The 26,577-nt window shown below is 53.5% G+C and overlaps 2 protein-coding genes and 1 long non-coding RNA gene across 9 annotated transcripts; 1 reads left to right on the forward strand and 2 right to left on the reverse strand.

Annotated features, from left to right (window-relative positions):
• Window positions 1-1,703: 1,703 nt before the first annotated feature.
• On the reverse strand, window positions 1,704-17,267 carry PRR15L (proline rich 15 like). Of its 7 annotated transcripts, XM_070225682.1 has the most exons (5): window positions 14,882-15,118; window positions 12,732-12,830; window positions 6,788-6,954; window positions 3,346-3,451; window positions 1,704-3,091 (listed from the first exon to the last, which is right to left on the reverse strand). In XM_070225682.1, the coding sequence occupies exon 5, from the start codon at window positions 3,060-3,062 to the stop codon at window positions 2,760-2,762; it is 303 nt and encodes a 100-aa protein (XP_070081783.1). In that variant the 5' UTR covers window positions 3,063-3,091; window positions 3,346-3,451; window positions 6,788-6,954; window positions 12,732-12,830; window positions 14,882-15,118; the 3' UTR covers window positions 1,704-2,759. The 7 variants fall into 7 exon arrangements, with proteins under 7 accessions (XP_070081783.1, XP_070081778.1, XP_070081779.1 ...); XM_070225677.1 differs by lacking the exons at window positions 3,346-3,451; window positions 14,882-15,118 and adding an exon at window positions 17,150-17,267; XM_070225678.1 differs by lacking the exons at window positions 3,346-3,451; window positions 14,882-15,118 and adding an exon at window positions 17,106-17,203.
• Window positions 17,268-17,346: 79 nt separating this feature from the next.
• CDK5RAP3 (CDK5 regulatory subunit associated protein 3) lies at window positions 17,347-26,330 on the forward strand. The gene is made up of 14 exons (XM_023652663.2): window positions 17,347-17,548; window positions 17,759-17,804; window positions 19,635-19,766; window positions 20,044-20,144; window positions 20,497-20,545; window positions 21,222-21,400; window positions 21,616-21,752; window positions 21,972-22,116; window positions 22,505-22,615; window positions 23,021-23,099; window positions 23,690-23,778; window positions 25,122-25,327; window positions 25,715-25,886; window positions 25,991-26,330. Exons 1-14 carry the CDS (start codon window positions 17,543-17,545, stop codon window positions 26,054-26,056), a joined length of 1,518 nt encoding a protein of 505 aa, XP_023508431.1. The 5' UTR covers window positions 17,347-17,542; the 3' UTR covers window positions 26,057-26,330.
• Window positions 22,885-25,249, reverse strand: LOC138916140 (uncharacterized). The gene is made up of 2 exons (XR_011422920.1): window positions 23,616-25,249; window positions 22,885-23,157 (listed from the first exon to the last, which is right to left on the reverse strand). It is a non-coding gene; the product is annotated as an uncharacterized lncRNA (long non-coding RNA).
• Window positions 26,331-26,577: the final 247 nt, after the last annotated feature.

A 26,577-nucleotide genomic window follows, 5' to 3' on the forward strand; every position in this document is an offset into this window, starting at 1 on the left:
CATGCATGAGGCAGAGGGGCCACAAACCCTCTCACCTAAGAGGGGCAATGGTGGCAACATGGTGCCAGTATCGGGTAGAACCATGGGTTGGCGGCCCAGGGCCCAGCCTCATCCCCCGCCTCGCCTCAGGGAACCCCAGGATGGGTTGAAGTGGCAGGTCCCTACAGTCTGGGGTCTCAGGGGACACTCAGCCTCAAAGCTGGTTGCGTTTCCCCCACTGCGTCCAGAGTCTGTACAGCACCCTCTAATGGTGCTCACCTCCCAGGATCCCAAGGCCCAGGTATGGCCTGCTGTCACCCACCTCCCCTCCTCCAGAAGGTGACTGTGCTCCTGTCCTAGTTCTGAGCCTCAGTTTCCCGTCTGCCCCTGCTCCCAGCAACTGAAAATCAAGCGTGGCAGGGGCTGTGTGGTACAGTGGTCACGTGCACAGGCCAGCTGTGGCTGCAGTCCTGGCTCCACCACTGCGAGCCTGCCTGATCCAGGGCGAGAGACTTATCACCTAGGGCGAGGAATGAGGAACGGAAAGTCTCTAAGCCTCAGCTACCCCACCTGGAAAAATGGGGTAATGACAGCACCTGTCTCAGGTGATTAGCGGATTAAGTGAGGAACCTCTGGAGTACTTGCCACAGGGCTCGGTTGTAAGCCCTCTGCAAACATCAGCAGGGCTGATTAACACAGGGCAGGGCTGGCGTGTGGGGAAGGCCTCTCCTCCACCAGAGGCTTTGTGGATTGGGAAACTGGTGGGACCCTAGAAAGATCCATGTGGTGGGGAGGGATGGGGAAGAGGCCTTGGGAAGGCAGCACACCCGAGCCACCTCCCTCCCTCCTGGCTCCTGATCTTCCTCACTCATCCTCTGAGTTCCCCCTGGCCAGGGCGAGGCCACCTAACAAAGGCCCCCTTGTCTGGGTCTGTTTGTTTTGGTAATAAATTTCCTGAGTAACGCTCCCTGGGGTGGGGTGGCCCAGCAGCCTGCAAGGAGCTGACCTGGAAGCTGCAGGACCACATTGTTTAGTTGCCACCTTAGTCTCTCCCTGTTCCCACCGTGAGCCGCAGAGATTTGGCCAATGTTTTTCCAATTCCCAGCTCCTGGAGCTTGAGAAAGAGCTGGACCTAACAGCACAGGGAGCAAGCTGTCTCCTCTCCTTTGAAGGGAAGCTGCGGGCTATGGTGGAGCTCCTGAGTAAAGGAAACAGGCAAGGAAACCAATATGAACTGAGCGCGTCCTCCGGGACTACTTATAGGCTACTTAATACTGACCACTCCCTGGGAAATAGGTATTACTGCAGCCCCTTTAGGGAAGAGGAAACTGAGGCTCAGAGGAAGCTGGGTCTTTTTAATGTTCCCCAAATCACCCAGCTACTAAGGGGTGAAACCAGAATTTGAATCCTGATCCCACACTGAACCACTGCAACTTTGGGGTCAGTCTCCACAGGTCTGCTCCATTCTCTTCGCGCTCCTGCTGGCCTCTCTGCGGACCAGAAGGAACTGCCCGCCGAGGTGGAACTAGCTCTTTCCTTTGCTTTCTCCATCCCCAGACGCTAAGGAGGACTTGGTGGTGAAATTAGCGTCTCAGTGACTCCATTTTCACACCCAGGGACCCTGCCTGAAGCTTGAAAGGAACAGATTGAGCACAATGTTCCACATGAAGGGAGTAAAGGCGTGAAAAGCAGTCATCTCAATAAATGCAAGACAAGAGCATAAATAGGTTCTCTGCTTTGGCAGCATTGTTTATTACAAAGAGAGAAACCTACAATTATTTTTCTAAAGAAAATTCAAGGCTCACTCATTTCTGGGGCTGATCCATCTTCAATACTCATAGGGGAAGGAGAGGGAAGAACGGGCTGCCTGTAGCCCCTACCAGAGCTTCCGCGCCGCCCCCCGCCCCTAGTTTTTTTTTTTAAGATTTTATTTTTCCTTTTTCTCCCAAAGTCCCCTGGTACATAGTTGTGTATTCTTTAGTTGTGGCATGTGGGATGCTGCCTCAGCATGGCTTGATGAGCGGTGCCATGTCCATGCCCAGGATCCGAACCAGCGAAACCCTGGGCTGCTACATCAGAGTGCACGAACTTAACCACTCGGCCACGGGGCAGGCCCCCCTAGTTTGGATTCAGGCCAATGTAGCTTTCCTTTGAGGATGTGTGCAGGGACCCTCGGGGTCCCTCATCTGGCCTTCTGCAGAACTCCCCGAGGAGTGCCAGGGTCCTCCACCCCCTACATACCTGGGGGTGAAGCTCCAGGAAGTTTCCCACCCTTGTTAGGAGGTGAGCTCAAGTTCAGTGTCTCCGCCTCCAGCTCCAGGAAACCACCCCCCATCACGTGGCTTCTGGAAAATGTGCTCTCCGAATTGGTCCAGAAAACAGTCACAGGTAGAGAAAGTAGAAGGAGCAGCAATTCAAACTCACCCTTGACCCTGTGCCCTGGGAGGAGGTGACGTCGGTTGGCTCCCTCTCTCCATTCCTGGCCATGCCCATCTCCCTGCTGGTGCTGCCACCACTTCCAGGAGGGCTGTCCTTCCTGGGGGGACTTTTCATCCTTGCACCAGAATTCGTGGTGGAGGAGGGTGGGAAGACCCTGGGATCTCCCAGGCCTTCCAGAAAGCTGGGGCACATAAATATAAACCTAAAACCAGACATTTCCTGCGAGCAGGCAACTGCCTCCATGGCTTCAGCTGTGGCCAGAGGCCAGCGTGGCATGCTCCTGTCTCAGATCCAGCTGATGGCAGGGAGTGGGGAGGCACTAGCACCCTCCTTGGCCCCCTTCACTGTCCTTTGCCCTCCCTCTCTTCAAAGAGGTTGGGGTTCTCTGCCAACGTGGCTCGGACTTTGCTCTTCTCCTTGAAGCGGCCAGAGTGGGAGACTTTGACATGCTTGCCCTTGGTGTTCTTGTCCACAATCTTCTCCAGGCGGGTGTTAAAGTTGCCGTTGGGGCCCTCACTGTCAGGCCTTGGGGTCTCCGCACCGCCCTCTGTTTGGGCGTAGGTCTCAGGGATCTCATACAGCACCTTGGGAGTGGATTTCTTTTTCCTGAGGAACGTCAGCTTCCACCAACCAACTTCGGTCATGGCGTTCCCTGAGCCAAGGGTGGGGCCTTCTGCAGGAGCAGAGCAGGAGAGAAAGGGGAGTCAGTGGGGATAAGGGGGTGCCTTGGAGCAGCCCTCTCTAGACCCCTAATCATGGGCTATTTTCATAGCACAGGCTTGAAAGAATTGAAGGCAGAGCCAGATGAACCCAGGACTCAGGGAAATGATACAAGGAGAAGAGCGTGGGGTCTGGGAAGGGGCGGCTGAGTCAATTTTGATGAGGAAGCCGCGCGAGCCTGGCGGAGGGGCAGGGGGACAGCCATACCCCAGGCCACACACAGGGCTGCAGGAAGGTGGACAGCTCGTCCAGGTCACACAGCATCCAGGCCTTTGACACTCTTCCCAAGCTCTCCTCACTACACCACCAGGCCCTGCAGCCAGGAGTGAGCAGTGGTCAGCTGGGATCAGCAGGACAGAAAGACCCTGTGCATTTTGTTGGAATTCATTACAAAATTAAAATTTGTGATGCTTGGAGTAATTTGGACTTCCCGGTGGTGACAGCGGGACCACAGGAGCTGCTGGGGTTTTTCTAAGGGGAAGGAACCTCCGGCTGAGAGTGGGAAGTCCTGGGGACGGTTCCTGCCTCGTGACCTCTGGAAAGGTACTTCTCTGGACCTCAGCATCCTCATCTAACCCTTTCAGTCCTAATATTTAGCTCTGACGTTAATGCCTGCCCAGAGGTAGACACGCTTTGCAAAGTAAAACTTATAACAGTAATAATTACCGAGGGATGGCTTCCTTCGCCCCACCCCTGCCACCTGGCCCTAGCTTCCATGAGGATAGGGGTTTGAAGGAGAGCGGAAAATTTGGAAGGCGGTTTAGTGGGGCCAGGAGGTACAAGTGAGATATTGTTATCACAGGCTGGACCCTCCATAAGGAGACCCAACAGAGGTGGGGCGGGCGACTGAAATCCAGGCTTCTCCACTGACGAGCAATGTGCCCTGACACGGATGTGGCCTCACTTTTTACTAATTTCCACAAAGCTGCTGTCTGAGTTAATGGAAGTTCTGGGAGAGGCGTTGCCTGGGCATGGCAAGAAGAGAGAGCAGACTAGAGGAATTCAGATCAGTGAAGGAGCAGGCAGGGTGACGAGAAATGGAGGCATCTCTGGGCCTGGAGAGGTTGGTGGTCTGGTCTCAGGAGTCCTGGGTGCAGCCGTGAAACATCCCGGGGGGGAAGGACAATGGCCACAGTGCACCAGGAAGCTGGGCGGTCAGCTGGTGCAAGCACAGGCAAATATATCACCTCCTTTTAAAAACCGATGGTCTAAACTACATTTTGTTTATTTATTTATTTATTTATTTATTTTTAAGATGGGCACCTGGGCTAACAACTGTTGCCAATGTTCTCTTTTTTTTCTGCTTTTTCTCCCCAAATTCCCCTACTACATAGTTGCATATTTTAGTTGTGGGTCCTTGTAGTTGTGGCATGTGGGATGCCGCCTCAACTTGGCCTGATGAGTGGTGCCACGTCCGCGCCCAGTATCTGAACCCGCGAAACCCTGGGTCACCGAAGCGGAGTGTGTCAACTTAACCACTCGGCCATGGGGCCGGCCCCTAAACTACATTTTAAAAGAGACCAGAAAGAACTATGACAAATGATTGATAGTGGTTTTCTTTATGTAGAGGAAATAGGGGATGTTTCTCCCCTCTATTTTTCTGATTTCTAGATTTTTCATAATGAGTATGGATGCTTTTAAGAGGGGGAGCATATCAAATTTACAAGAAATGAAAGCCGGATGCTGGCCTAGGCTTGGGAAGAGTTAAGTGCCTGCATCCATGGCCCCCTTGCTGCTGTTGTCCCCTGTCCTTCCATGTATCCATCCCCTTGCCCAGAGCTCGTGCCCAGTGGATTCCTTCCCACCTCTTTGTCCAGGAAGCAGATCCCATATGGCCAGCTCTGTCCCTGTAGCTGAGCTCAAGCACCCAGAGAAGCCCAAGGGGATCTTGTGCAGCTCCCACTTAGAAAGTGCAGGAGTGGCTGAGAGAGGCCAGATAAATACCTTCAGGGTACCCTGGAGAGGTGAGTGCCCCAAGGGGACAGCCTGAGAGGTTTGCTTTGGCCGCTTGCCCCACCTGGGCTTAGCACAGCCTTGCACAGAACTCGATGTTCCAGAAGGGGTTTCTGGAAGGAGTTCTGGGGAGGGCCAGGAAGGAGGGACAGGGCGCTTGCTTGGCCTGTGGGTGCCCCAGTTGCTGCCTGGTCTGAGTTGAGGCCCACGGCCCCACCACCGCCCATCCAGGGCTGCCAAGGAACTTGGGGAGTGGAGGATCCAGCTCCTGGCCCAGAGTGCCTAGCTCCACGAGAGGAAGTGGCCCTGCTGCGCCGTTTAAAATAGACCTGCTTTACCAGGTATTTCAAGTTGGCATTCGCAGGGCTTAACTCTCCTTGGAGTGAAGGGAGCGACAGGTCACAGGGAACTTGTCAGAAAACCATAGAGAGAGTTGGAAACAGCCCTTGGAGCCTGCTCTGGGGCCTCCACCATAGCACCAAGGCATCGGCGCCTTTGTCTGCTGGCCTTGAACTCTCGTCCCTCTAGGATGCTTTCAGCCAGGCCTTGCTGTCCCTTCTGTCCAGGAAGACATGCGAGCACCAGTAAGCAGGTGTTTGCCCCTTTAGGCGAGAGTGACATATGAAAATCTAATCTGCAGAACAGCTAAACAAGCAGACTATTTTTTGTTTTACAAAATAACCCGGCTACAAGATTCTTTTAAATAGTGAGCTACCCCACAGAGAGTGTAAAATCTGATTTGCTTTAAAAAAAAAAAAAAGAAAGTGATGTAATAGCCAAACTTCCCAGCTATACCAAGTAGCAAAGAGCAAGATACTATGGCCACATGCCCACCCCTGATCACAGAAGGCCGAGGACACTGGGGGCAGGGGTGTACTTGGATTTCAAACAGACCTGGCACTTGGTAACATGTGGTGGGCCCTGCGGTCTGATGGGCAGGGCCCTGAGCTGGCCCTGCAGAGGGCTGGGCCCTTGCCCTGGGGCCTACATCTATGGATGATAGAAATTGGCCCCTGAGGATGCCAACTACACCTCTACTGTTGGCACAGCTTTGGACGCCACAAAGGGCCTCTCGGCACAGCCTGCCACCCCCTGCCTGTGGCATGCATGTGGGCACCCCTAGATGGGCCCTTCCACCCCAGTTGAGTTCTGTGAGCCGCTCTAAGGGGCTTACCCAGACTGGGCTGGACCCTTTCGGAGCTGGACAAGTTAACCACTGACTGAGGTGGAGGTGCAGGGGTGGAAAGGGGTGTTGAGGGAGCAAGTCAGCTTGTATGTTATAAAACAAAATCCAGAACGCCCACCTCCCATCCCTCTGCAGGGCCCCTGATGGCACTTCTCCACTCTGGATAAGACTGGGGTACCCTGGATAGGAACAGGGAGATGTTCCTACCAGACAGCCTGAAACATCCTCCAGACTGGGGGATAGGAAGTGGTAGGCACCCGTTCAGCAAGAGTTAATAGAGAGCTGCTCTGGAGTGAAACTTTCCCAGAAGGAGCTCTGCTGGAGGCCTGGACTGACTCCAAGAAGCCAACGGGATGAGTCCGAGTTCTGCCTGCCCACCTTGGGAGAAATGGGGGCCGACATGCCTGGGATCCCCCTCCCGGCTAAGCTCGTCAGCCATGGAGGCAGAACTGGGTGCCCTGACTGGAGTCTGTGCCTTGGTTTCCCCACCCGCACACCCTCTGCCTGTACCTGTAGTCCGACTGCTCCGAGATGGAGGTGAGACTTTCCTTAGAGAAGGAGCTGAGTGTAGGAGCTGCCCGGGAGGGTGACTGGCGGAAGTGGGGGTGCCTCCGGGGTGCCACGCCAGGCAGGGCTCAGGCCAGGAGAGCTGGGTAGGAGCAGCTGCCCAGCAGGTGCTAGAGAAACAGGTGCAGGAGTGAGTACCTGCTCCTCTGCGGCTCCAGGAGTCAAGGTGAACCTGAAACCCAGCCCCTCCCGCTAAGTAAACAGCAGCAGAGGCCGGCTCGGCTGATGAATATTCATCACCCCAGAAATCCAATCCCATTGCCCCTGTACCCACCCAGAAGCCAGGGTCCTCCAGGGACCGCCTAGCCAGCAGGAGGGAGTCCCAAGGGAAGTCTGGGCTAGGGGCAACACGGGAGCCTCTCTCCTCAGTTTCCCACTCTCAGGTGCCTGGTTGCAGCCCCGGCTACAGCCAAGGTCACTCCCGCTCATCTCATCCTCCAAAGAGGCTCAGGCCCCTCTCCAGCTGGACCGCTCCTGGATGTTGCCCTGGGCACAACGGGGAAAGGGTTAAGAGCCGCTGCTCCCGTTGGCTTGGCAGACGGTGCATGCACCCAGCTCCTTTGAACTCCGGAGTCGAAACCAGTCCCTGGTTAAACTGGTTGGCAGACCGGTTCCCAGGCTGTCTGCTCAATGCTCCTCGGGTGTGTGCTGGGTGGGGGGCCGTGGTTTCCTCCTGACCTGAAGGGCCCCTCCTCAAGTCTTCCCAGGAGATGGGGTGGGGAGCGGGCACTGGCCCCTCCTTGGGCCAGGCTCTCCGGACCCACCACTACCTGGAACATCCTCCTCCCCTCCTCCCTCACTTAGAGGTGGACTTCAGGAGCCTTGAAATCATATGCAAAAGTCCCCGTGTGTGGGCAGAGGAGCATTTACTTTTCTGTACACAGGATCGTCCTTTTATCAGACTCTCAGAGAGAACAGGGACAGCTCCCCACCACCAAACGGAAACTTCGTTCAACTGCCCCCAAACTTCCAGCCATCCATTGGATGGGCCTTACTGGGTATTATAAGGTCGGCAAAACCTGGGGCAAGCTCTTGGGGAAGGAGGGGCTGGGGCCCTGGGGAGGCACGAAGAGAGGGAAAGCCAAGAAGGCAGGGTGTGGGCACACGCTGGGGGCGGGGCAGAGAGTGTGCACACAGGGGGTGACGTCCTCACTGACCTGCAGCCACTGTCGTCATCACCGCCCCCCCTCCCCCCGCAAACCTCCATTAACCAAGGTGTGTGCACCGTCATCAGAGGCTGCTCTTACAGGTGGCACCACGCCTTGGAGAAGGTCTTTGCAGCCACCCTTAGGTGGCCTGTTTGTGTTGCCTCTCCCCTGGGAGAGGCGTCACTGGGGAGTGGAAAACATCTGCGGCCTGTTCAGTGTCCTTGCAGCAGCTCCCTGGCCCGGTGCTGCCCAGCTCCCCTCCTCCATGGCCTGAGTGTGCATGTGCCAGGCTCGGAGCAAGCACCAGGGAGAGAAAAAGCATACAATTCCCCCTTCCCCTGGCTGTCCCCGCAAGTTACATCTTAAATCCTAACTAACTCTCCAACCTGCCCCACCACCTCCAACCTCATTCTGCTTGGTTCAGCTTCTCGTGGCCTCTTGACTTCTTACTCCTCTCCATCCTGAATAGCCCCCTGCCCCCAGGCCTCAGGTGCACAGCCCTTCAAAGGCTCCCCATGGCCCACAGTGGAACCCGCTCAGCCTGGCCTTCCTAGGATGAGGCCCCTGCTGCCTCCTCTCCCAGCCCTCCCCGAAATCCCACACTAGGCCCTTTCTCTGCCTCCCTTCCTGGGCACGGAGGCTAGGAAGGTGAGATTAGGAATTCGCGCTGTGCTCTAGGCCTCCCTCTGTGTAAACCAAGACAAACTCCTACTCATCCCTCAAGGCCCAAATTAATTATTATGTCTCCTACTCCACCAGGAATTTTCTTGCTTCTACAGAGCTTGCTCATATGCTTTTATTTAACACGATATATACCATAATTGATTATACCGTGTATGTGTACAGAAACACATATAAAGTATTGTAATGATCTACTCATGTGTCTGTCTCCCTTTTAGAATTTTAGCTCCTTAAGCCCAGAATTACTTATCACTGATACAGACTTGACATATAGTAGGTACTCAATGCAAGTTTTTTTGTTTGTTTGTTTGTTTTGCTAAGGAAGATTCACCCTGAGCTGACATCTGTGCCAGTCTTCCTCTGTTTTGTATGTGGGTCGCCATCACAGTATGGCCACTGCTGAGTGGTGTAGGTCCATGCCTGGGAACAGAACCCGCAAACCTTGGCTGCTGAAGTGGAGTGTGCTGAACTTAACCACTATACCACAGGGGTGGCCCCAGTGCAAGCTTTAAAATGAGAAACAGACGTGTTGTCTTTACCCTAGGAAGTTCTGAATGTAGCCAGTTGCCTCTGTCCCACTCTCTCTGGGTCAGGTAAATGTGAGAGAAAACCCATTTCTTTTACTTCTTGCGGTTTCAGCTGCAGCAAGTTTGCTGTTAGTTAGCGTCTCCCTGGGGGGTTACGTGAATTGCAGGATGTTACTTTGCCAGGTCCCCCTGCCTCTGGTAAGTGTACACAGTTGTCCCAGGAAGGTACCCACAGCTTTCTAGATCTGTCACTTTCTCTCAAAGTCCAGTCTCTTTGAGAGTGGATGAGCCAGAAGACACCAGAAAAAGCAAAAAACTCATTCTAGCTCAGGTGCTAGGAAGAGACCAGGAAGATGGTGGGATGGGCACCAGCCTGGGGGACAGTAACGAAGGGGTAGGGCACCGTTTCTGTCTGGAATTGTACTGCAGGCATTCATTCCCCTGGACTCCAAAATCCAGGTCTTTCTGATGTCTGGGACCCGGGGGGCAGAATCCTGTTCTCTCAGCCCCCCACTGGAGAAGGAGCCCCACCACAGTGGACAGGATTCAGTGTCGCCCACCTGTGGCCTGCCCTTCAGAGAACACTGCCAGAACTAGGTGCAGGCTATGGAGGGACCAGGCCGGGAAGTCAGGCCCAACCCCTGGCCTTTGGGAGATCTATTTCCGGGAGGAGCAGGGCTGGGAGAGGAGTTTGAGATAAGGCTATAAACTATGAATATCCATTAATCAGCTCACCCGCCCACACACACACTGCTTTATGGCTTTATAAAATTGTTTACCTTTACCTGTACTTTCCTAAAACCAGGTTCAAGTATGACAGTCCATTATATGCAAACATGCAATGAGTAAAGTAAGATACACCCAAGGGAGCGCAAGGACCTTGTGCCCTGTGGGGCAGGGAGCCCCGGGGCCCCATTGGATTATGGATCACTCCTATCTTACTGACCTCTGCCCAGGCGAGCAGATCTAGGCTCCAGGGGTATTTCTTTCCCAAAGCAGGGAAAAGACAGGAGTTGTCATTCTCCTCAGCACTCCCCCTTCCCTGGCAGGCCAGGAAACTGGAGATCGTGGGGTGCCCAGCCGGGTGGAGGTGACAAGTGGGGCAAGAACAAAGGCTGGTCCCCGGGAGCTGTACCAGGTGCAGCCAGGAGGTCGGCAGGGGTGGCTGGAAGCTGGCGGTCCATGTGACCTCTTAATGCCCACCGCCACCCTGGGTGGATCCTCTAAGTGGCTACACCAACTTGCACCCCTAATAGAAAATTTCTGTTACTCTGCATTAGTTTCCTGGGGCTGCTGTAACACATTACCACAAACTTGTCAGCTTTAAACAACAGGAATTTATTCTCTTGCAGTTCTGAAGGTGAGAAGTCGGAAGTCCATCTCACTGGCCAAGATGACGTTGTGCGCAGGGCCACGACCCCTCCCTCCGGTGGCTCCAGGGGCGAATCTGCTTCTCTTGCGGCTTCTGGTGGCTGTAGGCATTCCTCGGCTTGTGGCCATGTCACTCCGATCTCAGCCTCCTCCGTCCTCACATCCCCTTCTCCTCTCTCCTTTGTCTAATCTCCGTCTGCCTCTCTCTTATAAGAACACTTGTGACAGCATTTAGGGCCCACCCAGGTGGTCCAGGATGATCTCCTCATCTCAAGATCCTTGACTTCATCACATCTGCAAAGACTCTTTTTCCAAATAAGGGACGTTCATAGTTTCCAGGGATTTGACGTGGACATCTGGGGTGGTGGTGTTCAGCTGGCCACGGTCTTCATTCTGGCCATCTCTGTATCATCAGACTGTGGTAGACAACGCGTGTGCCATCCAGACCCCCTCTTTGAAGAAGGCTCATTGCCTTCCTCAGCAGGGGCCTCCAGCTGTCAGCTCCCTTAGGGTCTGCCTCAGTGGCACAGAGCCACCTCACCGAGGGCATGCCCTTCTGGGGCAGCCCGCATCTGGGGACATATTTCAGCCCCAGGAAGGACACTCTGAGGGGCAGCGGTCACTCCAGGGCTCACCAAACTGACCTGAGCCTGTCAGGCCTGCATCGCAGCTGGATTCCTCCTCTGCCCCATCCTCCTTCTGTCTGGTTTCTCTCACAGGAAGTGATCCCTAATAAACATCTTGCCCCCAAAACTTCTCTTATTTCTGGAAAACACAGCCTGCGATGCCAACATTTTAATTTTTGCCATTATGATGGAAGTGCAATGGTAATCTCTGTGTCTTTTATATTTGCACTTCCCTAGAATACTGGATTGAATAGTGTCCCCCAAAATTCGTGTCCACTTAGAACCCCAGAACGTGACCTTATTTGGAAATAGGGTCTTTGCAGATGTAATTAGTTAAGATGAGATCATCCTGGATTAGGGCGGGACTTAAACCCGAGGACTAGTGTCCTTATCAGAGGAGAGACAGAGACACAGGGAGAAGGCCAGGGGACGCGGAGACAGAGACCAGACGGATGCAGATGTCAGTCAAGGAGCACCAAGGATTGCCGGCCACCACCAGGAGCCAGGCCAGAGGCGTGGAACAGACTCTCCCTCAAAGCCCTGGAGGCACTCCACCCTGCTGACACCTCGATTTCAGACTTCTGACCTCCAGAACTGTGAGGGAATATATTTCTGTTGTTTTAAGGTACCCAGTGGTGGTAGTTTGTTACGGCAGCCCTGGCTAACTACCCACCTTGTTTCTAGTGAGCTTGAGCACATTTTCATACATATATTGGCCATCTGGGTTTCCTGTTCTTTGAAAGGATCCTTTTTTTCTCTCCTTTTTTTTGCTGAGGAAGATTCACTCTGAGCTAATATCTGTTCCAATCTTCCCCTATTTTTCAGTATGTGGGCCGCCAGCACAGCATGGCTGCTGACAGAGTGGTGTAGATCTGTGCCTGGGAACTGAACCCCAGCCGCTGAAGCGGAGCTCACCAAACTTAAACACTAGGCCACTGGGGATGGACCTATAGGATCCTTTTTTTTTTTTTTTTTTTTTGAGGAAGATTAGCCCTGAGCTAACATCTGCTGCCAAGCCTCCTCTTTTTGCTGAGGAATACTGGACCTGAGCTAACATCCGTGCCCATCTTCCTCTATTTTATGTGGGATGCCTACCACAGCATGGCTTGCCAAGCAGTGTGTATGTCTGCACCTGAATCTGAACCAGTGAACCCCGGGCTGCCGAAGCTGAATGTGCAAACTTGACTGCTGTGCCACCGGGCCAGCCCCTGAAAGGATCCTTTTTGAATGTGGGAACATTTCTCCACTTCCCCATATGATTGTTGTCCTTTTAGTATGCACTGACTACAACAATACAAATGCATTTATGAATTCCTAGACCCATTGCACAATTCTACAGCTTTCAGGCAATCTGCTGCCCACTGGTTGGGAACCCTGGTCTGCAGGATTAAATTTCAACCCTTTGTCACAGACCTGAGGGTTCTTCATGATCTCCCCTGGCCAATCTCCTCAACCTAATTTCTCTCCACTCTCTCAGTAGACATCCCCTGCTCCCATAACAAACTTCTTCTGGAACAGCCACACTCTCTCTTACCTCTGTGCTTTATCCATGTTTTTCCCTCTTCCTAGAGTGACACCCAGCACTTCTGCTCGCCTCCTCTTCCTCTCCCTTCTGCCACAATTCACTCCCATCCTGCAAGGTTCAGCGCAAGTGTTACTCTTCCCAGGAGCCTGCTCTGATGGTTTTCCGTGCCTATCCCATGCCTTTATCACCGAGTTGAGTTGGATAGTCCTTCTCTCTGCTCCCTTAGCGCTCTGAGCATACCTTTTATTTGGTTCTTGTGGATGTTTTTTGAGCACTGACTATGCATGAGTGCAGTGCTAGGCTCTGGGCATGCTGTCATGGCATTTAGAGTGTGGTGGGCCCTTCATACACCATACTGTCACTTTCTTTTTTTTTTTAAGATTTTATTTTTTTCCTTTTTCTCTCCAAAGCCCCCCAGTACATAATTGTATATTCTTAGTTGTGGGTCCTTCCAGTTATGGCATGTGGGACGCTGCCTCAGCATGGTTTGATGAGCGGTGCCATGTCCGTGCCCAGGATTCGAACTGGTGAAACACTGGGCTGCTGTGGCGGAACGCGCGAACTTAACCACTCAGCCACGGGGCTGGCACATACTGTCACTTTTTTTGAGGGATGGGACTGTCTTTGTGTTAAGGTCCCCAGCACCTTGGCAAATAGAGGGTAGCTCACACTGAATCACAGGGAAAGGAGGTTGATAGATGGGTGGTTTGGTAGAGGGCTTGGTTTTCCTTCCCTTAGAAGAGCACATTCTCTCTTCCTGCCATGGTGAGATGATGAAATGATGAAATGCAGTGACATTCTTAGGAGATGACACCTGGGACCCAACTCATGAGGCCAACCAGTGAGTTGCTTTCCCCCAGAAGACTAACAAAGGTGGTGAGGGCATGGCTGGCCAGGGTTTAGGGTACAATCCATGGCCCTGGAGCACAACCCAGCTGACTGGCCCCACATATGCCTCCTTTGGTCTGTGCTTAACTCGTGAAGCCAACCAGCCCTGATGTCTTCTCCCTGCTGTCCTCCCTCCCGTCCCAAACGGCTCACGGGGCTTGATTCCAAGTGCCGAGCTACAGAGGGAGGGATGAGAAAAGGAGCTGGGGGACGCACATCTCTCCCCCAAGACCAAGTGATCGTGGTCCCCACTCATCAAAAATGCCTTCCTGTACGTGTCGCATTTTCTCTTATTCCTTCCTTTACTAGCATCTGTTAAGCACCTGATGCTCAATGTCAGGTGTCATGCCAGGTGCTGGGGTTGCAGAGATGAACAAGCCTAGACTCCCTGCCCACCAGGTGTTCACAGACTAGTTGGAAAGACAGACTGAAAAAAACTATACAGAGATTACACTCCAAACAGCAGGGGGCCCAGCTGAGGCTGCTGAGTTTCCAGGGCTTTCAGCCCAACAGGCAGGTATACACCCACACAGGCACACACACACACACACACTACAGTCAGCGTGGCTGTGAGCAAACACACAGAAGACACATGGACCATAAAGTAATAAACATTTGGTGGATAAAAGAAATAGATTACCTGAATGTCAAAGGTAAGCGTTCTTTTTATGAATATTGCAAGAAGATAAGTGATGGACGTTCTTGCCCAGAATGGGGTGTGGTAACAAAGAACTTTGGAAAGGGGCAGGGTCTGCAGGGCTGGGGTGCTAGGTGTCTGGGTCAATAACTAGGGAGAAAGTGGGAATCAGGCCACAGGGGAGGGAGGAAGAGGCCTGAGGCTGCGTGAATGGGGCAGGGAGGGCTGCAGGAGAAGCCGCATCCCACAGAGAACAAGAATGCAGGCTGGGGAGCCAGACACGCCTGGGTTTGAATCCCAACCCCACCAACCACCAGATGTATGATCTTGGCCAAGTTTCTTAACTATCTAAGCTGTGGCTCCCTTGCCTTTAAAATCTGGCTAATAATAGTACCCACATTTTAAGGTTGTTGGAAGGATCAAATTAGATAAGCCTCGTAAAACATTTAGATCTATGCTGGCACGCAGCACAGGGTTATCACTTAATAAGCAAGCTAACAACAACAAAGGATGGCAAGGCAGCCCGTGTACATAGCACCCTGGGGCTCTGGGCTTTCCTGTTCAAAGCTGGCACAGGCCTGCTGTCCTTCCCCACCTTGCTACATGTGCTGCCCCTCCCCCAGACATGTCCTACCTGCTAAATCAGCAGACAATTGAGAGAGTCACAGTCAGAAGCATCCCACATCCTCTCCCTGCCAGTTTCCAGATGTTGGGACCCCCAAGGACCTCAAAGCCCTGGATACCAGATCACTTGTGTGCTTATCTGCCCATAGGCCCAGAGGTTCTCTGTGGCTTTGGAAAAGGACAAACAGTACACAACACTGCCCAAAGCCCACACTCCTATGCTGTCTGGGACAGCCACCCTGAGGCCAGCAGCTAGGCAGAACTGTTCTCAAACATCCTTCAGTTCCACATGAGTCACCCCGGAGCTGCGGGTGGGGTGAAGTGCCAATGGTCTCTGCCTCCACCAACTCACCGGGGCTGGGCCTTGCAGACTCACCCTGCCCTGCTCTGCCCTGCCAGTTGGTTCAAGGAGGAGAGAGGCACCTGGAGGGTGGGGCAGGGTCATGCTTCTTGGGATGTCCCAGGGAGCCAGGAGCACATAGTTGGAGCCCAGCAAGTGTTTGTTTAATCATGGGGGAGCCCCAGCAATCCTACAGCCTGAGTCAGGACTCTGAGATGGGAGCCAAATTCCCAGGAGAGAGCCCTGAAGAGCTCCTTAGTTCTGCCCTATGAGCCACTTTCAGGGAAGTCTTTCAATCCATTCTACAGTCATAATGATTAACATTTCACACACACACACACACACAGTTTGCAAAGCCTGAGAAAATACAGTCATGCGTCATGTAACCACGGGGATACATTCTAAGAAATGTGTTGTTTGGCGATTTCATCATTGTGTGAACATCATAGAGTGCACTTATACAACCTAGATGGTACAGCCTACTGCACACCTAGGCTGTATGGCACTAATCTTATGGAACAACTGTCATATATGCAGTTCATTGTTCCCGAAATGTCATTATGTGGCACAGGACCGTATATTAAAGCATGTTGTAAACTATAAGGAGTTATACACGTCTAGTATGTTTATTTACTTAAGCCTATAAACAGAAATACCTAGAGATAGGATAGGTGCTATCTCCATGTGGAAGAAACTGCCACTGGAAGAGAGGTTACAGAAATGGACCAAGATCTCATCGGGCAGGAATCTAGTCTTCTCACTGCAGTGTCACACCACGCAGTTCAATAAAAAATTTACTGAGCCCCAAATGCTTCACTTGGGCGGTCACACTGGGAGGTGGAGGGGTCATTTAGAAAGAACTAGGCAGAGCCTCCCAGAGCAGCTAACAACCTGGAAGGGGAGGGGCGCAAAATGGCACATCCAGCCCTGTGAGATCCCTGGGGATCTGTCCTCAGCCCACAAGTTCAAAGCTGAGATCCCCTCCTCCCCAACACCTGCTCAGCATCCTGCATCCCTGTCTTAGGTGGTGGCATGCCCATCCAACCACCTAGGTGTCATCCTTGCTGCCTCTCTCTCCCATCCACACAGCCAATCGACTACCTAGTCCTGTCCATTTTCCTCCAAAACGTCTCTCAAACCCAGCCCTTCCCCTCCTCCTCACACCTCTGTCCCGGTTCAGGCCCTAACTGCTACATAATAACCTCCTGACAGTCTCTCTGCCTCCAGTCTTATCTCCCAGATCTGCAAGGATCTCCATCCTTGCAACCAATCTGTTCAGGTCCCTCCCTGCCTCAAACTTTTTGAACCCTCCAGCGGTTCCTCTCTGTCTGCAGGGTTGCAGTCCAAGTTTCTAATTAAGGCTCCCTATGATAAAACCCTTCCACCTTTACAGTCTCTTCTCTGGTCACTACCTGCCTCAAATCATCTACTGCACAGTGGCTGCCTGCCTGCAGTGTAGGCGACATGACTGCGAGACCTACGTAGCGCCCTCTTGAAATTCTTCCGATTTTTAAACAAGGGCCCTGCATTTTCATTTTGCACTGGACTCCATCAGTTATGTTGCCAGTCCTGCCTGCCTGTTGTACCCACTGCCCTTCTTGCGGCTCGTGGCCTCCAAAGCCTTGTCCGTACAGTCTCCCCCACCCAGAACACCCCTCCGCACATCACCCGTTTTCCTGCAGATCTTCCTTTAAGGCTCAACATAGGTGTTAGCTCCGGGACGCCTCCCTTGGCCCTCCTTCCTCCCCTTCCCTGCCCCAATCACCAACACGTAGCAGGTGCTCAACACATGTCTATTAGACACACTGAATGGGAAAGCAAAGTGTGACAAGCGCCACAAGAGACCTACAAACTACGATAGACGGTCAAGCGAGACAAGGCTGGAAGAAGGCACCTCTAACCGCCTCTGCGTCGCCCAGCTCGGCGCTAGGACCTTGCCTGCAGACGCGTTAATCCGTGCGCCGAGCGCTCTGCGCCCTCCAGGCCGGAATCGGCCGGGACCGGCTCTTGGGCGCCGCCTGTCGGGATCGCGCCGCAGCTGCAGCCTCTTCCTGGCGCCCCCGCCCCTCTCCGACCCTGAGCCCGCCTCGCGTCTCCCATTGGCTGTCTCCTGTTCTCCCGCCCCTCCCGGGCTCAGCCATTCGGAGCCCCGGGGTGGGTGGGGCTTGAGGCCAGGGGCGGAGCGCGCGCGCGGATTGGCTCTGCGGAAGGCGGCGACGTGGCCGGAGGAGGCCCGTTTGCGACTACACTGAGGCTGAGCCTCGCCCGAGCCGGATTGGTGGCAGGCGGGGCTGGCCTGGGTCTCTGGCCGGAAGCGGAAGTGGAGGAAAGATGGAGGTGGGGGCGCAGGACCTGGGGGCTTGGGGTGCTGGCCCGGGATCCATGAACTGGGTTCAGCCCGTCCGTCCCCGACCTGCTTCTCCGGCTTCCCTCCCGGGCGCGGGGTTCTGGCCCTGCAGGGTGGCGGTTGGGTCTGTGAAATGAGCGCGCGAGTGGCACGTCGCCTTCCCGCGCTCACGCCCCTCTCCCCGCCGTGTTTCCCGCCAGGACCATCAGCACGTGCCCATCGACATCCAGACCAGCAAGCTGCTCGGTAGGAGGGGGCGCCCCCGCGCAGCCGGCTGTCGGGGGGGATCCCGGCTCTTTGCCCCCCTGTCCCCAACAGCTGGGAGTCCCAAGGCCCCTGTTGAGGCACTGACCACTTGCCATGTTCTATGCCCTCATCTGTGACTGCACCTGCCTCGCTAAGAGGAGCAGGAAGGTACCACACATAGAGTCTATACTTGACCTGCATTTTCTCCTTTAACATGTACGACGTGTTGTCAAATCATATCATTCAGGCACAGGGAGGGTAATGGCCTACCTTAAAGAGTCAGCTACTGAGTGGCAGATCTGAAATTGGAACTTAAGTCTGTCAGGCTGCAGTGTCTGTGCTTTTTGTACTATGCCAGAAAAGACTTTGCGTCCTTTCTTTTTAAAAGCTTCCGTCACTCCTGGATGTTAGGAGGAAGAGGGACACAGACCCAGTAGAAAATAAAGACCTTTAGTGGCCAGGCCATCTCCTGCTGTCTGTATCTGATCCACGTACCTCCTCCCCAGTTCAGAGCCAGGGAAGGACTTCGTTCTGACCCCTCCAGGGCAAGTACACAGCTCCTGGATTTTTAAATGCTCATTGGATCAGTCGATTTGATGCCAGTTTTGTCGTCAAGGTGGTGTCAGTTTGACTGCCTGAGCCTTTCACTTCAAGTTCTGTGACATCTACAAAATTGTTCTTTGAGAAAATTTTAGACAAATACAGCAGAAGGAGTATAACTGATAACTCGTGTGGGAACCCAGCATTTGACCAGTTGGCAGATTTATTAACAAGGGCAAGGTTCTGAATTCACCACTGTGGGCCATTTCGTCAGTCCTGTGCAGTGGCCACTCAGCCAAGCTTCTTTAACTTCGTTTCAGATTTGTCCCAGCTCTTCAGCACATGGGCAGTCTTGGTGTGTGAGTCTGTCATTGATGATGAAAAGGTCCAATAAAACAGCAACCACTCATTGGGGGTTTGCTGCAGACCAGATGTTGTTCCAGGCACTTGACATTGTAAAGATGAAGATCACTAAGATTTATGGAGTCTTTGCCATGTGCCAGTCACAGTGCTTGTTGTTTTACCTGCATTCTCCCTTATATTCAGTATCTTATCATCCCCATTTTACATGTGGGGAAACTGAGGCACAAAGTGGTTGAGAAACCTGCTCAAGAAAGTTAATAATTAGAAGCCAGGACCGTCTGACCACAGAGCCTAGCTCTTAGCTCTCTCCTACTGAGGAAACCTGCATGGCTCTCATCCACCCATACCCTCTGAAAACACAAATCTGGGCCCTGACTCCAGGAGGTCAGTCACATCGGTATTCACATGTGCAGGGTGGTACCTCACTGCTAAGAACAGACCAGTGTTATCTCGTCCTTAGGACGCTGGGGGGATTAGGGGCTTTGCAGTTTTCATTCATCCGGTACTTGGCATAACCATCTTGTATTTTCCATTGTCATGGTTAATCCCAGCCCTGAGGAAGTGGAAGTTGAACATCATCCTTTGTCAGTAAGAAAGATATAATTACCCATGGAAGCAAAAATATTATGGAGAATTTAGAGTGGTCAAAAGTGGCACTTTGATGTCGGGAGCAATTTGAAGTTTTTCTTTATCCCTGTGTCGAGGCAGTTGCTCCATAAAAGTCACGCTCGGATGAAGTCAGGCTGCTGGAGTCTGTTTTGCCCCAAGTGTCTCTTTGGGCCTGTCTTTATTCGCATCTTCCCATGACCCCCCCGTAACCAGTATGAATACAACTTTTAGCCAGTGTCTTAGTGTATTTCTCTTGAATTAGTGAAGGATTTGGGGCTGCATGAATAGGAATGCTTGATTTGGGTGTTTCTCACGTAGACTGGCTGGTGGACAGAAGGCACTGCAACCTGAAATGGCAGAGTCTGGTGTTGACGATCCGAGAGAAGATCAACGCTGCCATCCAGGACATGCCAGAGAGCGAAGAGATCGCCCAGCTGCTCTCTGGATCCTGTGAGTGCTTTAGGGCTATATTACTGGAGCCCCCTCTTTCCTGGAGAAGTATATATCAGCTGGGCTGCTCCCCTGGCGTTTAGCCTTAGGGCTGATCCCTGGAGAAAGAGATTTTTGGTTGGCGTATAGATTGCTGGTTTCTTCCTCATACTGGTGAAGGGGAGAGCTGTGTGTGCTAAAAATACTGACATATACACGAGTCAGCCCTGTGCAGAGGCCAGCGTAGGTGGGGAAGACGCTGGAATTCTAAAAGTCTTTGCTCTTACTTGCTTTCCAGACATTCACTACTTCCACTGCCTAAGAATCGTGGACCTTCTCAAAGGTACCGAAGCCTCCACAAAAAATATTTTTGGCCGGTACTCTTCACAGCGAATGAAGGCAAGTGTGGGCAAGGGTGGTAATGGGGTCAGAGCCTCTCTGGTCTCGCTGAGAATCTGGTGGAGACGCTACACAGAACATTTCCTGAACTTTCCCTCCATCCCCGTAGTTTATGCCCAAAGTAGCTCCTACCCCTGGGTTCACATTTTCAGACCCACTGCTTTGGGGATCGCTCATTGGCGCCGCAGTCTTACAATAAAATGGATGGTCCAGCCAGTGTTACGCAGGAGGACAAGGAGTGTGTTTCTGATGTGTTGAGAAGACTGGGAGCGCTTCCGCTGTTCAGGGGTTGAGCTGGGATGTGGCCACTGAGTGCTGGTCTGGCTCACTTCCTGTTTCTGTTCTTACTCAGGATTGGCAGGAGATCGTAGCGCTGTATGAGAAGGACAACACCTACTTAGGTAAAGTGGCCCAGCCTGGGAGTCCCTGCGTCCGTGGGGAAGCCCCCTCCCAGAGTTCTGAGACACTAGGCTTCTAGAGAGCACAGTGCGTGCACGGCAAGAGGCTGGGCTGTAGCTGTTTGCCAGGTGGGAGAATAAATTCCATGAGTGGAGTTGGGAGGAGCAGGAGAGCCACGCAGGTGGTGGGCATTGGCCAGGCCTGACCCAGCAGGTGTGTGAGGGGCCTCCAACGCTGAGCTCTTGGTAAGGTGGAGTGAGGGGCCCCCACCCCCTCTGCACCTCCGTTCTAGAAGAGGCAGAAGAGCCTTGGAGGCCTATCAGCTGCCTGAGAAAGTAGCTAAAGGGCTGATTATAGTTTGGGTGTGTTTTCTAATAATGTAAATTATAATAATAGCTATTATTTATCGAGCACCTACTAAATGCAAGGAATTGTCCTTGTGTTTTATATGGATTCTCTCTTTTAATCCTCACAATAACTATTGTTGGCCCTGTCTTACAGAGGAGGATTGGGTTAAAGAGGTTAAGTGACTGTCTTAGGTGTCACGGCTAGGAAGGGGAGGAGCTGGGAGCCAGCCCATGCTCCTCACCACCAGGCTGGGGTGTGTTTGTGCATGTCCTGGGGCATGCTTGCCTTATGGTGTGGGTGTCTGGGGTGAATTTCCTGGGCCCTTCTCAGTGGAACTCTCTAGCCTCCTGGTTCGGAATGTCAACTATGAGATCCCCTCGCTGAAGAAGCAGATTGCCAAGTGCCAGCAGCAGCAGCAAGAATATAGCCGCAAGGAGGAGGAGGGCCAGGCAGGGGCTGCCGAGATGCGGGAGCAGTTCTACCACTCGTGCAAGCAGTACGGCATCACGGTGAGCGGGACGGGTCTGGCTGCAGTGGGAGGGTGCCTGGGGCCTCTGCCTGTCTTCCCAGGCCCAGCTCCTTTGCTTGTGGGAAAGGCTTCCTTCCCAGCCTGGCTGTGGCCTTCTTGGGCCAGTTTCTCACCCATCTCCAGTCCTTTAACCTGTCGGACTCCACTTCCCACCACTTCACTTCAGCTTTAGCCCACCTCTTCGATCCTTTCTAGGGAGACAATGTCCGGAGAGAGCTGCTGGCCCTGGTGAAGGACCTGCCGAGTCAGCTGGCTGAGATTGGGGCCGGGGCTCAGTCCCTGGGGGAAGCTATTGACCTGTACCAGGCCTGTGTGGGGTTTGTGTGTGAAAGGTAAAGAGGACTTCAGTTTCTCTCTAGCAGGGGGGCAGTTTACCCATTTCCCTGGCTGTTCTCTCTTCTCCACTTGTATTTTTCCCAGATGACATTTAAGTTTTAGTTGATACACTTAACCCGTGGGAACCTTGCCCGTTGGACCTTCTGGCCCGGGCTGGAGCCTAGTGTGGCTTCAGGAGTGGGCAGCAGGAGGGTCAGGTATGTGCTCCGTTGCAGCCCCACAGAGCAGGTGTTGCCTATGCTGCGGTACGTACAGAAGCGGGGAAACTGCACCGTGTATGAGTGGAGGACGGGCACGGAGCCCTCCGTGGTGGAGCGGCCGCACCTCGAGGAGCCTCCTGAGCAAGTGGAAGAGGACGCGGTAAGACAGGCCGAGTGGGAGCTGCTCCCCCCCACACCCCGTCCAAACGCCCACAGCCGGAATTCAGAGTCTCAGAGGAAGAAAGGGGGATTCCTGTGGGAGAGACTATCCGTGGAAGGGCCTGGAAGGCCCTACTCCTTTATTTTTCTGGTCTTCATGAGACCAGAGTGGAGATGAGTGCCAAAGAGGCTCAGCAAGCTGGTGGCTTTGAACTAGGAGCCCGTCAGTGCCACGAGCTCTCTGGAGCTGGGCTGTCCTTAAGGGAGTTTGGAGGCCACCGACTTGAACAGCTCACTGGCACTCCCAGCACTGAAGCCCCTGAGGCCTATGCAAAGGCAAGCGCCTATTTTCCCCACCTTCTGTGAGCTAACATTTTTTCCCCTTCTAGATTGACTGGGGCGACTTTGGAGTGGAGATGGCTTCTGAAGGGGCAGATGCCAGCATCTCTGCTCAGCCTGCCGGAATTGACTGGGGCGTCTCCCTGGAGTCGGACTCACAGGTTAGGATGCCCTCTCGGTCCATCCGAGGACTTCCTGCAATCGCTGCTTCAGCAATAAGAAAAGTGCTGTGCTGAAAGCATCGCCCGAAGTTCACAGCTCTCAGAGCAGGTGGAGTCCAGGGGAGGCAGAGTTCCCAAAGGGACACGGCACAGTTGGACCCCTTTTCTCCTGGTGTTTGGGGCAAGGTGTGAGGGTCTGGGCAAGTGGTAATTCTGCAAAGCGGGGTGAGGGTGGCAGCACACATGGGCCCACACTGCCACCTTTGCTGCTTACATCAGGGCTGCACGTCCTCCTACAGTTGAAAGACGCAGTCATGGAACTTAGCAAGGGCTTTGGTTCATCCCGCCTCCCCTTGCTCGGGACAATTCTGCCGACTCTGCTGGGGTTCTTTGCTCTCCACCCAGGAAGCTGCGGCAGATGGGATAGACTGGGGAGACGATGCAGCCGCTTCGCAGATCACAGTGCTGGAAGCTGGAACCCAGGGTAAGTGACTGTCCCCGGCAGCCCTGGCAGCAGCAGGGTGCTCAAAGGCTCCCCTGTTCTAGAAACAAAGAAAAAATGCACTGCTGAGATTGGACTTGTTACACATTTAACTGTTTTTTCAAAATCTTGATGAGGATGTGAGTGCAGGGGGACAGAGAGAGTTCTTAAAGTTAAGTCCAGAAACTCTCAACTTTTTGGATACCAAATGTGGGTCAGTTTTGGGGGGTAGGGGCTGACGGGGTGGAGGGTGTTTGTTCCAGGAGGGCCATAGGCTCTGAAGCCTGACCTGGTGCCCCTCCCCACCCCCAGAGAGGATGTAGCAGCAATCTGAGCCACTAGAGGGCGGTGCAGGATGAAACTTCACCTCCACAGCCCACCAGAGCCCGGGCCCACCTTGCGGGGCCTCGAATCCCAGCCTGTGGTCCTCCTCGCAGACTGGGGTTTGGTAACCCTTCCCCCTTGGGTTGGGACAGGAAGTGGCTTCAGTGTACTGTGTCTGTGTCCATATTAACCCACCAGGGTTTCTCAAACTGGAGGGTCTTCTCCGGTCCTCAACTCCTTTATCACTTCTCCGTCTTCCTTCCTGGCAGCTCCGGAAGGTGTTGCTAGGGGCCCAGATGCCTTGACACTTCTTGAATACCCTGAGACCCGGAATCAGTTCATCGACGAGCTCATGGAGGTACTTTCATCCCCAGGGAGAGGTGGGGGTGGCCTGGCACCAGCACAGACACCTGACCTGACCCTTCCTGTTGTGTGAAGGGCACTGAGCACTTTCCTCATTCCGGAGTGGGGCTCACGTGTTAGGATGCCCCGCATTCATTCAACAAGGATTTATCACTCAGCTCCTAAGCCCTGCACTGTGTGAAGCCCCAGAGATTGAGTGAGACTGAACAAGACAGTCCAAGGCCTTGATCTCGTGGGGCCCATATTCTCAGGAGGCAGGCAGACGAGACAAGACAAATAAGTAAAACATGCACTGTGTTGGGTGTTAACACAAGTGCCACGGAGAAAAAGAAAGCCAGGGAGGGAGAGGGGGGTTGCTGGGAAGGGCTGAGGTTTTATATCAGGTGGTCAAGGATAGGCCTCCTTGGGAAGGTGATCGGTAAGTCAAGACCTGCAAGAGGTGCAGAGAGCGCCATGCCAGGCGTCTGGCGGAGGAGCTTTGCAGGCAGAGGGAGCAACCCCAAGGCAGGAGTGTTGGATCCCTGCACGATGGAGGAACAGCAAGGAGGCCGGTGCGGCTGAGCCAGCGAGCTGGGAGAATAGAGGAGCTCAGAGAGGTGAAGAGGCTGAACTTTGGCTTTTACTCTGAGTGAACTGGGGCGCTGTTGGAGGTTGTGAGCTGGTCTGGATCGACATGATCTCATCTGTGTTTGAACACCATCCCTGTGGCTAAGGTGCCCAGCAGCCCCCATTAAGGAGCCAGTGTTCTTAGACCTTCCTTGTGGGACTGGGAAGCTGGGGGCCTGTCCTTGTTAATTTCTAGGTCTGTTCCCTTCTCAGTGGCCTCCTGATTGGGGCGGGCCTCATGACAGTGCTCAGTCCTCACCAGTTCCCTTCTCTTTCTGCCCAGAGGTCCCTCCCAGCCTCCAGGGGAGAGGAGGACAAAAGGGATCAAGTTTCTGTGGTCAAATGAGTCACAAGCTATGTGGCTGGTTCTCAGATCCTTCCTACCCTTTCTTGATCCAAGGCTTCTCAAACCTGAATTCCTATTGCCTGAATCGCATTCCTCCCAGGGAGGGAAAGTACCTTCACTGGGGCAGAGAGAACCCTCTATGTTCTTAGTCGTCTGCAGGAAGGAGGGGAGTCCAGGGCTAGGTGAAGCTTGAGATAGCAATGGGGGACCGAAGAGTGATAGTGGAGGCTGCCCCAAGCTCTTGTGTTGTAGTTGGTGAGTTTCTAGCACTGAAAGTGTTCAGAGGAAATAACCCCTCCTCACCCCAAGTTGGACCCTCACATCTCATTCTTCATTTGGAGCACTCTGCTTTTCTCGGTTTGAACCAAATCCTCTTCTGTCATCAGCTCGAGATCTTCTTGTCCCAGAGAGCAGTGGAGATGAGTGAGGAGGCCGACATCCTGTCTGTGAGCCAGTTCCAGCTGGCTCCAGCCATCCTGCAGGGCCAGACCAAAGCAAAGATGGTTACCATGGTGTCGGCGCTGCAGGATCTGATTGGCCGGCTCACCAATCTTCGAATGCAGCACTTGTTTATGATCCTGGCCTCCCCAAGGTCTGGCTTTCTCCTTGACATTGGGCTGTTTGGGGGCATAATGCAAGGCTCCACCATCTTGAGCAGCCGTGACTCCTGGTATTCGTCCTCTTTTTCCATGACCCCTTAGACTCCCATCCCTGCCTCCCACAGGTGTGTCATCCGAACTAGGGATACGGGTTCTCTTTGGGGCAAGATGGGGTGGTTTGATGTGTGCAGGCAGAATCTGCTTCCCAGGGAGGACAGGGGAACTAGGAGCGGTATCCCTTACCAAGAAGGGTTGAAGGATGTGGAGGCTGAGAGGGCAGTTAGGGGTTTGGTTTCCTGAGCCTCCCCTTTCCCAGGAGCTGAATGGGGATGGTCAGGTCGCACAGCTACAGCAGACACTCACCTGAGTACCCTGCACAGGTATGTGGACCGAGTGACTGAGTTCCTCCAGCAAAAGCTGAAGCAGTCCCAGCTACTGGCTTTGAAGAAAGAACTGATGGTGCAGAAGCAGCAGGAAGCACTGCAGGAGCAGGCAGCTCTGGAGCCCAAGCTGGACCTGCTGCTAGAAAAGACCAAGGAGCTGCAGAAGCTGGTAAGACGGGGAAGGCAAACCTGCCAAGTGGGAGGACCCCGGTTCTGCAGAACAAGGCCCTTTGCCTCTCCGCTTCCTGCCCACGTGGGATCGCTGTCTTTCAGATCGAGGCTGACATTTCCAAGAGGTACAACGGGCGTCCCGTGAACTTGATGGGAACCTCTCTCTGACGCTCTCCACGTTCTTCCTGCCCATCTTCTCAGCCTTCAAGATGTGGGGGACAGCCAGGACTAACGTTGCAGGGCCCTTCCCAGCAAGAGACCAGGCCTACAGGAGGACAGAAAGCCATGTGATGGAGCCATCACCAGATGGTGACCTTGGCACTTTGTACTCTCTACAAGAAGCTGTCTGGATTGGCCCTGTGGCCCATCAGCCTTGAAACCACAGCTTCTGCTCCTTCTTGTTATCTATTTGGACTTAATAAAAGAAGAGACTCTTGCTTCACCCTTACAGTTACTGCTTCTGCCCTGGAGTTGAGGCTGTGCACTGTTTGCATGGGGTTATGATCCCAGTGGGCTGCCCGGCCATTGGCTGTTCCCTTGGAGCCCCACATTAGGGGCTTTTCCTCTTTGCTTCTGGTGACAGGGAGGACCTCAGATTAGTGTCTACAACTGGTTCAGCAAGGGGCTCTGGGATAGCTGAGTCCAGCTTTCTTTCTGTAGCCAGGCCTGGACTGCCCCACTCAGGCCAG

This window comes from Equus caballus, chromosome 11 (genome assembly GCF_041296265.1).
Source record: "Equus caballus isolate H_3958 breed thoroughbred chromosome 11, TB-T2T, whole genome shotgun sequence".
Lineage (NCBI taxonomy): Eukaryota > Metazoa > Chordata > Mammalia > Perissodactyla > Equidae > Equus > Equus caballus.

What these genes read in the sequence shown, in the direction of transcription:
- PRR15L (XM_070225677.1), bottom strand. Translation starts at nt 12,829, where the DNA reads ATGGGAGTGAATTGTGGCAGAAGGGAGAGGAAGAGGAGGCGAGCAGAA. An exon ending in AACATGGATAAAGCACAGAG is followed by an intron (nt 6,955 to 12,731) that starts GTAAGAGAGAGT and finishes CTGTTTCTCTAG; the next exon opens with CACCTGCTGGGCAGCTGCTC. An exon ending in TCGGAGCAGTCGGACTACAG is followed by an intron (nt 3,092 to 6,787) that starts GTACAGGCAGAG and finishes CTGCTCCTGCAG; the next exon opens with AAGGCCCCACCCTTGGCTCA.
- CDK5RAP3 (XM_023652663.2), top strand. An exon ending in ACTCTTCACAGCGAATGAAG is followed by an intron (nt 20,145 to 20,496) that starts GCAAGTGTGGGC and finishes GTTCTTACTCAG; the next exon opens with GATTGGCAGGAGATCGTAGC. An exon ending in GTGGGGTTTGTGTGTGAAAG is followed by an intron (nt 21,753 to 21,971) that starts GTAAAGAGGACT and finishes GCTCCGTTGCAG; the next exon opens with CCCCACAGAGCAGGTGTTGC.